The sequence below is a fragment of the Dermacentor silvarum genome, chromosome 2 (genome assembly GCF_013339745.2).
Source record: "Dermacentor silvarum isolate Dsil-2018 chromosome 2, BIME_Dsil_1.4, whole genome shotgun sequence".
In the NCBI taxonomy this organism is placed as follows: domain Eukaryota; kingdom Metazoa; phylum Arthropoda; class Arachnida; order Ixodida; family Ixodidae; genus Dermacentor; species Dermacentor silvarum.
The window spans coordinates 10,335,579-10,348,604 of record NC_051155.1 but is presented as its reverse complement, the minus strand read 5'-3'; the positions used below and the strand labels follow the sequence as shown (position 1 = coordinate 10,348,604).

Below are 13,026 nucleotides of genomic sequence, written 5' to 3'. Positions count from 1 at the left end.
GCTCGTGCCTATGGTAAAGGGGTGGCGGACCGGGCCGGGCGGGTAACGTAGATTATTTCCGGGCCCAGGCCGGGCCCAGGTCTCGCCATAAATGTTTTGATCGGGCTCGGGCGGGCCACCCAACGCAAGAACGGGCCCGGGCCGGGCTGAAAAAATCGGCCGTGCTGTGCTTTACGGCTCCCTTCGCGTGCTTTCACTCGCACGTACAGTATATACGGCCCGCGGCAACGTTGTCATCGGCCTTGAACTTTATGTGGCACAACACGGCGACGCTGACGGCGATTACCGACGCCAGAAATGTGCCTGGGGTGGCCATATAATTTCTATCGAAATCAAATAATATTTATTATATCGGCAAAGGTAACGTTAGAATCCCGGTATCGCTAGCGGCTACTGCGAACTTGGGCTCCATTGGGTTGACTAAGTAGGCGTAGGCGCCCTTCCTCAACGAAAGGAAATCTGATAGTGGCCATGCCACAGATATGGAGACGCACTCCACAAGGCAACGTCGCGGTAAATATATTGTGCCTTGATTTGGCGGCGCATTGTTTTGCCATCCGCAGCATGCTGGTAAAGGGCAACACCAACGTGAACAAGCTGCTGCAGTGGCTCCGGCTGGGCGGTTACGCGCCCAACGGCTGGCCCGCGCCGGCGCCTTCCAAGCTCACACCTGCCGCCCAGGTAGGCCCTCGACACCGTCGTGCGATTGCAGCCCGCGCAGGTGCTCCGGGCAGCGCTGGCCGTATCGGCCGCATACCGGTGAGTTGCCTGCGCGCAATTTTGCAGACTTGGAAACAAAACACTTAGCAATAGTCAGGCCACATTTTCCAACGCACGTTACATATGCAATGCTGCCCGGATCGGCAGTGCAGCGCTACAGGTGTGTCCCTTCGCACGCGCTGCCCACAGGAAGCGCCTCTCATCAACACTACCGTTTCACACGCGCCTTCTCGTGGTCATCGAGTCTCTCTTCATGTCGGTCTACTTACGCCGCAGCACACCTGCTTACTTAATCAGCTGATGTTTACTACAATTCATATTGCTACCAAAGCCGCTCACCTTACTTCGTATGACATTGCTGTGTTGCTATCGCATTCATTGCTTCGCCCTTAGGGCGAAAATGTGACTTTTTTTTTATTCACCCGTACTTTGGTGTACGTGAAGAGCACTCGAGGGGCACAAGAATAGGAAGCGCGTCCTTGCCTCTTGGCCCGGATTCATTGTTTCCTCACCGGATGTGGATGGCATTCGACTGGCTATGCGCTATGCGTCCATTCTCAGCCCCAGAATCAAGCTGCCGTTGTGACACAAGGAGCATGAAGCCTTAAATGACATGCCCGTTCTCGGTTAATCGTTGTATGGATAGATGTTCCCTTGTCACGCGTGGGGTATGAAGACTTACTTGCATTAGGGCAACGTTTTCCGTGCCCCTTTTCTGGGTTTTGGCATGCGTCGTCGATTCCTATCCTAGTAGCCATTGGCGTTGCATCGTTCTGTAATACGACCGGAAATGTGTTGTGTTTATTGATTTATTTAACATACTTCCAAGGCCTTAGGGCATTACAGTATGGAGTGGTAAAATACAAAAATTGTGCAAGGTAAACAGAAAAAAAGCTTGAGAACAATTAGCACGATTAAAAAACAAGATTACCTAAAGCATCCCGGATGGAAGCCTTGAAGCTCTTCATGTCTGTGATGGCGGCCACTGAGGCGGGAAGGAGCTTCCATTCAATGCGAGTCTTGGGGATGAAAGAATCGTTACAGGCATTAGTGCGGCAAGATGTCGCGCGAAGTTTCAAGCTATGCTCCGAGCGAGATAATAAATGCATGGCTGGAGAAGAAAGAACATGTTTTATAACTGGATTATTATGATAGATTTTGCGGAACAATGACAGGTGAGAGCATTTACGGCATAATGAGAGGTCTCACAAGGCTAGTGTGGGCTTCGTGGATAAAACACCTGCACGTGAAAAGTTATTTGCAGTTAATTCAATCCTCGACTTATTTGCATTATGTCGAGGATTGAAAGTGAAATAACAGTGAAAGTGCTATTCTTCAGTGCCAAGATGTAGAATAAGCCTCTACACAACGCTCCGTCAACGAGAAACAAACGCATTGCTCATACAACACGTACACTCATATACAGGGTGTTTCAGCGAACACTTTAAATTTTTTTTAAGGTTGCCTATGGCAGATAGCACAATTCTGGTTAATGAGCTGGTCTGTTTGAAGAGGCGGACATTACTTGCACAAGAAATTAAAATGCATAATCGAATAATTAAAAAATTCACTGTTTGAGTTTTTAACTAATTACCTGATGGCCCATATTGCAATTTACAAATTGCAGCCATGGAGTTCGCAAGGCGGATCCACATGGAACGAATTCTCGGGATGACACCAGTTTCGAGATATTAATTCCCGAACTTTGCGGAGAAATGCATTGGCGTTCCAGTTAATTTTGGGCTTCAAGGCAAAAAGCGACGTTTTTTTAAGAACCTAACTGGAACGCCAATGCATTTCTCCGCAAAGTTCGGGAATTAATATCTCGAAACTAGTGTCATCCCGAGAATTAGTTCCATGTGGATCCGCCTTGCGAACTCCATGGATGCAATTTGTAAATTGCAATATGCGCCATCAGGTAATTAGTTTAAAAATTAAGTAGTGAATATTTGTTAATTGTTCGATTATGCATCTCAATTTCTTGTGCAAGTAATGTCCACCTCTTCGAGTAAACCACCTCATGAACTAGAATTGTGCTATCTGCCACAGGCAACCTTTAAGAATTTTTGAAAGTGTTCGCTGAAACACCCTGTATACGTGCTATCTAAAAGTGTTTTTCCGAGCGTGAAAGAAGCCCGCGAATACACCCAAAGTGCCTCGAGCGGCCAGTCTTCTTTTTTCTGAGGTTTTACGTGCCAAAACCAGTTGTGATTATGAGGCACGCCGTAGGCTCCGGATTAATTTTGACCACCTCGGGTTCTTTAACGTGCACTACAACGCAAGCACACGGGCGTTCTTGCATTTGGCCTCCATCGAAATGGGGCCGCCGGGACCCGCGGCGTTGTGCTCAGCAGCGCCTTAGGTGACTGAGCCACCGCGGCAGGGAGCCACCAGTCGCGAGGCAATTTTGCGTGTATTCGCGGGCTTCTTTCACCCTCGGAAAATCACTTTTATGTAGCACGTATTGAGCAACAGAACGCTGTATCGCAAGTTTTTCATGGTGCTGTACAATTTTCTCATTGACACTTTTCGTCTAATTATAATATTTTAGAAGTTGATTAATTAATTAGAACTAATTATATAATTATGCGGAACGCAAAAAACTTGAATAGCTCCAAGCGACAGCAAACAACATTACCTTAGTTCTGTTCAGTTATGTGCATTTGCATAAACTGAAATCTTGGTGCATGATAGTTTAGACACCCTGTAATAGGTACATATATATTTGCTTTATTTCACCTTTAACATAATTTTCATAAATTACCAGCGGCATATAGCCCAATCCTACTTCTTTAGCTATCTTACCCTGAGGCACAAAAATGTAATTGAATATTTGACTAATAAACAAATTTTAGCTAATTGCGTTTAAAATTGATTGCGCCACTTACTGCAATTCACAAAATGCCGCCGGTGATTTTTAGTCATATCGACTTGGAACGAATTCTGAACCAGTTTCAGGCAATGAGTTCAAAATGTTTGCGACAAAATGCATTGGTGTTTCAGCAAGTTTCGAGCATCAATGTATAAAATGGTGTTTTGTTAATCAAGCAGGTGGTAAAACTGTGCATTTTAACGGCGGAGCTGTTTAAGCCAGCCGTATTGTGTGCCGCCTGCCTAGCAACCACCTCGCAGAGCGTCGAGCGCTATGCCCAGGCGAGAGAAAGAGAAAATGAGAGCGAGAGAGAGAGAGAAACAAATTGTAGCAGCACCTACGAGGCCATGCGCAGAGGTGCTGCCGCCGCCGCACACGTTTCTCTGTGTCCCCGCATTAGCGCCGAACGCTCGCGGTGTCCGTGACTGCAGCAGGTGCCTCTGGCGGCGCCTCGGCCGAGCTCCCACCAACTGCCACGGCCGGGCTCGACTGGCGCGCGCGCGCTCGCTCCTTACGGCCTTCTCATCCGTCGGGGAAACAATGGGAGAGTTTCTCAGCACGTTTCGCCACCCGTCGGCGGTAGGGGCGCTGCGACCCTGACCCTTCCTCCCCTGCGCCGCGTGCATGCGCTTGCCTTCGCGCTCGCACGATCGTTTTCCCGCGCATTTTATTCGGTGCTCGGTCAGTGTTGTTCAGTATGCAGTAATTTGTGGGCTCCTGAAGGCGGTCGTACAGCCTTTAGTACGCGCTGCCACAGCCAAGACTTGGCGCCGTTCATTGCACATCGGTGTACAGGGTGTCCCAGCTATCACGCAATACGATTTAAAAAAAGGAGGAACGACGTTACGCGAAGCTAACCTATTGTTTCCAGTGCAGTGGAGTAGCCGCCAGTAACTTTTTGTTACTGAGATTTAATTAGTTAATTGTAAATAATTATCTAACTCGAGAAGTACTGTCCTAATTATCAAAGTGTCGATGAGAAAATTGTAGAGCAACGTGAAAAACTCCCGATACACCTTTCTGTTGCTCAATACGTGCTACATAAATGGGTTTTTCCGAGCGTGAAAGATGCACGCACACACACGCAAACCGCCTCGAGCGGCCAGTCGCACGGCAATTCTGCGTGTATTCGCGGGCATCTTTCACGCTCGGAAAGCAGATTCATGTAGCACGTATTGAGCAACAGAAAACTGTATCGGGAGTTTTTCATGTTGCTCTACAACTTTCTCATTGACACTTTGATAATTAGGACATTACTTCACGAGTTAGATAATTAATTACAATTGATTAATTAAATCTCAGTAACGATAAAATTACTGGCGGCTACTCCACTGCACTGGAAACAATACGCACTAGGTTTGCTTCGCCTAACGCCGTTCCTCTTTTTTTTAATCGTGCTGCGTGATAGCTGGGACACCCTGTATAACTGCTGTGTGATGGTATATTACTGCCTCCCGTATTGCAAGTCCCGTTCCGGGAAAACACTCGGTGTTTCTTTTCACCAGTTCCCAAGCAATGAGTTTCTAGCCCGAGTTTCTAGCGCTTTTGGACAAGATAGCATCAACTAATAAAGGGGAATTATAAGATGGACATAACAAAGATCGCAGCCTTCTCCTCCGGATACGCTACTCAGCAAATACATAATTTCACTATAACTCCTTTTTCCTCACGCAGCAACTCCTTTAAGTATTCTTTTTTTCCGCACACAATAGTGGACTGGAACCAGCAAAAAAATGACGTCGTCTCTGCGCCAACATTAACTTCTTTCTTATCATGTTTACAGTGACATTATTTTGTTTGTGCCATGTTCGCAGTGACACTGTTTTACTTCTTTAGTGTAACGTTGCGTGTGCCCAACCTGTACGCATTGTATTTATTCAAATAACAGTTGTTTTATTAACCTGTGCATTTTCTGTACATACCAAGCTATTCGTTATGCTTGTACCACACTGCTAAAATCACCGAATGGTGACTGCAGTATTTATAAAATAAATATAAATAAATAATGGTGTTTTTTTTTCGATAAAGCCTCCGAGCACCTGCCACGCAGGCATGTACTAGAAATACTAGAAAGAGCAGTCCAGCCCTATTTAAAACGCGCTCCCATCTTGAGCTGCCCTGAAGGTGTTGACGACAGTCATGCGATACGATCCGCAAATCTAATTGCCGAGAAGTTTCTAAGAATACTCCTTGTAAAGCAATCAAACCAACTGACTGGCGAAAACGACAAGCCTTCGGCCTATGTACACAAGCCGCCAAGGAAACACTTTAGATTGTAATTGTGAATAAGACACATTTGTGAGCTACGGTGTCCGCAAGAGTTTTCGCCTGAAAGTATGGCAACCATTGTAAGTGCATACGAGCAATAAATATTTATTTTCATTCCTCAAAATATATTTGATGGCGCAGAGCTGTTCTCCTGGCGCATGCATCCCCAGTGAATTTAAAGAAGCTCGATGTATTAATACGGTTACACTGCATCCATTTATAAGAAGCCTAGATGAACCATTTACGCGTTCTCTACAATTAGGCGACTTGTTCTTGAATGCACGGTGAGGTAAGAAGCGCGCCCGATCCAATCTTCCAGCGTTGCGCGCGCTGCACAGATCGGCTGGGAACAGCTGAGCAGGGTTAGAGTTACTGTATATGCTCCCTACGGGAGTAACTCTAAGCAGGGTGGGGTCGCAGCGCCCCCCTCCAAGCAGCGGCGATAGGCATGAACTAGCCCCGATGCGAAGGCCGTAAGAAGCGAGCGCGCGCGCCAGTCGAGCCCGGCCGTGCAACTGCGCGCTACTCCGCATGCGCCTTGACGTCATCCCGGAGTGTAGTCTGCTGCGCGCCGCCCGTACATTGTGCATAGCTTTCGCCCCACTTACCCTACGTGTGCTCGTGCTACGTAAGCGACTGCAAGTAATCCACGAGGCGTTCCCCGATGCCACGGACCACGAGGAATTAAATGCTTATACCCTTCGTATAACTTAGTATCACTTGGCATCACTTCGTATAACTTAGCATCACTTCCTATAGCCAGCACCAGCTAGGGACAGATCCGCTCCGCTGTGTCTTTAGCCTTGCGTCACTAGTGCAAGCTACCCCAAATTTTTTTTCTTTCACCCCGCTCTATTCCAACAATTTGTAACGAGGATGAGGGTGTAACGGTGGATGTGGGGGCGTCTTAAGGCGCTGTTGACAAGAAGCCAAATAATGCGCAACCGCCTTCGCAAGAACCTTGTGCCTTGCGAAGGCGCCAGTGGCCAGCAGTAGGCATGTCGTGGCAAGGACACTGGAGCGCCGAGCAGCAGAAAGATCGAGCGCGATGGCCAAGTGTGCCACATATATCCATGCAGAACTTCCTCAGTAGGCGATGACTAGTAATGCTGGTTGCGCACCTCCTAGCAGCCGTATCGGAAGCCAGACGGTCCACTATAGCAGAGTTTGTCCTTGAGTTTTCAGAGGTCATTTGCACTGAATACAGATGAAGGAGAGGCTGCGCGTGGGGGGTTGCGCAACCATAATTCCACGTCGGCATGCTTGGTGCCACTGCGATGCAAAACAGAACATATTTGCACTGACGTTTGCCTTCGTGAACGCGGGTTACGCGTATATGGACGCCGCGAACATGCACAGCGAGCACCGCGCCGTCGAACGGAAAGGAGGCGGCGATTCTCTTCTCCACCTGCAGGCGCCTTCCTCCGGTCCTTCGCGGCGACGACAAACATAATTTCGCTCATTTCACAGATCTATGCTTGCGCGTAACAAAAATCGCTGGAACATCCTTGAACATGAACTGTCCAAGATATGCGCAGCATTATATGCCGGTCGGGGTGGTGCGGAATCTATTATGCGTGGTAATGAAGTGTGTGTGGGAGGGTGTTTATGCTGATGTAGAAAGCGGTATATATGTATATAGACCTGCAAAAGATAACGCCAACCTTTCCTTTCTCAAACGAACCACTTAGTAGTAGTATGCGCGACGAGAAGAGAGATGCACATTGCGGGACATAGTTTTGCATGGGTTTAGCACATCCTCTCGTTTCGGATCCCGTTATGTTTGGTCGGATGTTTAACAGGGCGTCCCATACTGCTTGCTATCCCCCCATTTTAGTCTTTCACCCCTCCTTTCTACGTATGGCGTATGGGGAGCGGCTAAAGCGGACGTTTTGCGCTGGTTTTGTCATCGCGGACGTGTTTCACTGTACTCCGGATGGCAGCTGTCAACCGCGCCCACAGTGGGATTAAAATGCGCATTCTTGCCCTGTATTGGGAAAGGGGTTCTCTGGCTTGAAATTCTTGCCTGTATTGAGAAAAGGGTTTTCTGGCTTCACACTGAACCGACTAGTCATGTACTTCTACGCAATCAAGCTTCGTTGTTTGTCTGAAGCCATCTGACAACAATATTATCCGTCACGACAGTGAATGTTCGTAGGAATAAGTAAGGACGAAATTATTCGATAGCCCACGCTACTGCAAGGCATTCTAAATCGGAGGAATGGTAGCGAGACTGGACTTCGCTCAATCGACTGCTTGCAAAGGCCACTGGGATGCCAGTTGAGAAAGACGCGGCGACAGCACCTCTCCAACCCTGGCGTCTGTACGCAAAATGTTTAGGTTTCTTCTTGAAATTGGGCCAGCGGCGGTGTAGAGCATCTTTCGGCTGGCATCACCAAATCCTTACTCGGAGCTTACAGCCGTCGTTGAAATGAAAAGTGGACTGCTGCCATATGGCGCAGATGATAACGAAGACGCCCAGGACAAGAATGCGCAAAAGCGATGGAACTAAATTGTTAGGCGTAACGTTAAGAGACAGGAAGAGCGCGGTGTGGATCAGAGAGAAAACGGGGATAGCGATTTTTCTAGTTGACACGAAGAGGAGTAATTGGAGCTGGGCAGGCCATCTAATGCGTAGGGCAGATAACCGCTGGACCACGGATTATAATTACAGAATGGTTTCCAAAGAAAGGGAAGCGCAGTCAAGGATTCCAGAAAATTAGGGTGGGTGAGGAAACTAGGAATATTATATATATATATATATATATATATATATATATATATATATATATATTGTGGGCATTTCTCAGTCACTTCTTCGTTGGCTGCACATGTTCATCATCATATCGGTTTCTTCGTCTTCATCGCTTGTGGGGACTCATCTTGAGACTGATCTGTGCCTTGAGTGTGATCGGTCCGCCACGTCTTCGCGGCGCATTAAAGGTTGTGTTAACGCTACGTCGCAAGTGGTGGACGTTGCTCCTCGGTCCCCCGTCCTCTGCTCGACCGCTCTACCTCCTGGAGCTTCGCTGAGGTCGCCGTTTGTGTCAGCTGTCCGCCAACATGCCGCAGGACGAGCACTCTGGCACATCTACAATCTCGGCTCCACCTGACGCAGCCTCTCCATCTTGGATCGTCAGTGGGCCCCAGCGCGACCCCCATCTGTTTGCTGGCTTTCGCTGGTGAAGATGTGGAGGATTGGCTTGACAACTACGACCGGGTGAGTTCTGCTAACCACTGGGACGAGGTGACGGAGCTACGCCATGTCTCCTTCTATCTCACGGGCGTAGCGAAGACTTGGTTTTTCAACCACGAGATTGACCTCACCGACTGGAGTAGTTTCAAACAGCAGCTCCGACAAATTTTTGGTACTCCGGCCGTTCGTTCCGCCATCGCGAAGAAGGCACTCGACACTCGCAAACAACAACTCGGCGAGTCTTATACCTCGTATATAGAAGATGTCCTCGCTCTCTGTCGGCGCGTCTCAACACTTCCATGGCCGAATCAGACAGAGTACGCCACATACTCAAAGGCATTGGGCCTCTCGCCTTCAATGCGTTGGCCATCAAGGACCCGGCTACCGTCGCTGACATTGTAGCTACGTGCCAGCGCCTCGACGAACTCGAATCTGTCCGATTTCCACCCCCGGACACCCCTGACAACAACCCTACCGCAGATCCCTCGTTGCGCGCAATGGTCCGCGCAATCATACGAGGCAAGGAGGAGTTGGCGTCTATGGCGGGTACTGCGTATACGGACCCTCTAGTCCCTAGGCCGCCACCAACGTACGCGCAGGTAGCCGCAGTTACCCCAGCCCTCGTGCCATCGATGCCTCCTAAACCAACGCAGACGCACTTGGCTTCGATGTCTAACAGCACACCTCAGCAACCTTACCTTCCACCATGGCGTCCAACCCGACCTATATGTTACTACTGTGGATATCGTAGGCCACATTGCACGTTTCTGTCACAAGCGGCAGCGAGACGAGCGTCGCGGATTTGACACCTACGAACGGGACGACTTTTCCGTTGGGGCCTCTTTCCAACGCCGTCCGACCGCTCTCCATCGCCACCTGCACTGGCGACCTTTTGCTGCACTTCAACACAAGAGACATCTGTGGGTGCAGGCGTTCCTCGGAGCGGTTTTGTCAACTTTGACACTTTGGGAACCCGGGCCTCCTTTCCCACGGACGATGGGTTGTCAGCTGGCGCTGGACGCTTCTTAGTAGCCTCACACATCAATCCAGATTCCACTGATGGCGGGCGGTCTTGAACTGGTGGCAATTCTGCCCATGACATAGTTGGTTCGTCGTCAGGCAACTTAGTATCCTCCACAGCGGCAGGCTTCGGGCTAAGGCTATCGTCAGCCGATGAAGGCTTTGTCTCTTCCTGTCGATGAGCTTCAGTGGGTGTTTCACCGGTCGCATCCACAACCTCGCTCACATCCATTAGATGATCGGTGATGGTCTCATCCTCAGCTGGTCTGTTTCCACGAAGCTTGTCAGCGTAGGTTCCGATGCATGCATCTGCAATGTGACCGTAGCGGTGACAGTTGCTGCAGCGTGGTGTCCTACATTGTCGCCGGATATGCCCGACTCTGTTGCACCGTAGGCAAAGTGGTGGTCGGCCAGGAACCAAGATGAGGCACTGGTGTCCGTATATGCTCAATAGGTGAGGCAGATTACTGGCAGAGGCTCCGTCCTTCAGTGTAAACGCCACGTCGCGATTAGTCATTTGCCAGCCCTCCATGCCGTCACACTGCCACATTTCTCTCGTGATAGACTGCACTGTTCCATAAGGTTCTAGCGCTTCAACAATCCGTCTCTGTTCGAGGTGTGGGGGAAGCCAAAGAAGCTTCATCTTGATATTTTTGCATTCTGGGTCTATGACAAGGCACTTGAGGCCCTTCACCAGCAGCTCGCCTTTGTCGACAAGTTTCTGTTTCGCGATGCTATTAACGCATGTTACTAGCCACAAATGGCTCATCTGGTACTGTCCAGCACCGAGGATATCAGCTGCATTCAGAACTGAAATTGGTGCATCGCGAAAGTCCGGGGCGCGATATGGCCGCCCTGCCAGGTCAGCATGCAGGAAAACTGAGTTGAGAACGGTATTGCCAGTTGGTAGACGAGGGAGAACGACCTTATAATTACCGGAATCAGTAGTTGACGGGGGGTGGAATCCTCGGCCAAGGGCCGATGCGCTGTTTCCAGCAGAGCTCATCGCAGACGTGGCCGTTCGAACCGGCTTCTTCTTCTTCTCCCCCTCCCTCAGCCATACAGCCACGCTTCGAAGCCTTGCATTCGTGCAAACCATATCATTGCGTCCGAGCGCCCTCGGTGAACGGAACCACCTCGAAACGCGGTACGTGCGAGCGGCGCAGCGTGGCGCCAGCGGTCAAACGCTGTACCTACTAGCAAATGTAGTGTTGCTTCCCGCTCTCTGTCCGCGGAAATAAGTGGATAGCAGTCGCTACCGAATACATGACCCAGTACGCGATCACTCGGGCGCTTCCAACCAGCTGTGCAACCGACGACGCCGACTTCCTGCTCGAAGACGTTATACTTCACCATGGCGCTCCTCGACAGCTCCTCACAGACCGGGGCCACTATTTCATATCGAAGGTTGTCCAGGACCTCTTGCACTCCTGCGCTACAAAACACAAGCTGGCAACGGTGTACCACCCCCAGCCCAACACCCTCACATAGCGTCTTAACAGAACTATCTTAGAAATGCTTGCTATGTATGGGTTAATGAAAATTACGGTCACTGACCAAGTCAAAAAAAAAGTGTTTTGACGTTTCGGAACCTGTACAGGTTCCTTGTTCACAATGCAGCGGACGTAGCATCGTTGTCCAGTTAAATATGCAGTATATGACGTAATGAACGGGCATAAACTTGAGGCATGTTTCCATCTGTCCTGTTAACGGTATCTGGCGTCGTCTGTATCAGCAGAGATTCTAGCAGCAGTCTCGTTGTCGGATTTTTCTCTTTAGCCATGATTGCAGCATTTTCCCAAGCGATAGAGTGCTGACTCTTGTGCACATGCTCCGCCAGTGCGTTGTACACGTGGCGGTGATTTTGAACATCGCGCTTGTGCTCTTTCAGTCGTCGAATGAAGTTTCCTGTTTCGCCAATATAACAAAAGTTGCAGTCTTGGCACGGGATCTTACTGGCGGAGCATGTGCACAAGTGCTTGCTATGTATGTTTCTACCGACCATCATGACTGGGACGCCGCTCTGCCCTTCGTAACATTTGCCTATAATTCCTCCCAACATTACTCTGCGGGTTTTTCTCCGTTTTATCTCGTCTACGGAAGAAATCCCACGCTGCTATTATAAACGCTGCTTCCCGCCGTTCCTGACTCGTCGTCAGAATACGCCCGTGACGCGATCTTCCGAGCTGTCGAGGCCCGCCAGATTGCACGCCTGCGCCTTACGACTTGGCAAGAAAAGCAACGACGCTTCTATGATGCCCGTCACCGCGACGCCCACCCTGGTGATATGGTCCTTCTTGGAGACCGTCATGGCGAGTTGGCCTTTCCGAAAAGTTGATTTCGCCTTACCCTGGCCCGTACCGGGTCTTCCGCCAAGTGATCGACGTCACATATAATATCACGCCCCTCGATTCCACCACGTCTCGACCTTTCACCGATGTCGTCCACGTCACACGCCTTAAGCGATACCACTCGCACGATCTAGCAAGCACCGGGACGGTGCTTTCGCCGTCGGGGGTCATGCTACCAAGCAATGCTCGAGACAACGCAGAGGACAATACAGAAGGTGACGACTCTCTTTGATGTCGCGCGGACTGGGTTTGCATCTTGTATGCCAGTGGGCACTGTGTAAATATTCTGTAAATATAATTTAAACCACTATTTCCCCGTAACACTATGTATATATATATATATATATATATATATATATATATATAATTTAAAAGAAGTGCAGGCGCACGTAGAAAAGCAAAAACATTTCAATTTCGATATTTCTGCCGGGGTCCGGCCTTCATCAAGCCTGTGATTGCAAGCACACGGAGCTCAATTTATACATTTTCTCTGTAACCAAAAAACTAAGAAGAAAAGGTACCTGGTCTATGACCACAGGCACGTGTACATTTAGTGATGTCATGCATACCAACACGTACATTGACTCACGTCAAACTCA

General features: G+C 49.3%; 1 protein-coding gene across 1 annotated transcript; it reads right to left on the bottom strand.

Moving 5' to 3' along the window:
- Positions 1-664: 664 nt before the first annotated feature.
- On the bottom strand, positions 665-11,111 carry LOC119439898 (uncharacterized). Its single transcript, XM_037704872.2, has 2 exons — positions 9,870-11,111; positions 665-768 (listed from the first exon to the last, which is right to left on the bottom strand). Exons 1-2 carry the CDS (start codon positions 11,080-11,082, stop codon positions 665-667), a joined length of 1,317 nt encoding a protein of 438 aa, XP_037560800.1. The 5' UTR covers positions 11,083-11,111.
- Between the last annotated feature and the right edge of the window lie 1,915 nt (positions 11,112-13,026).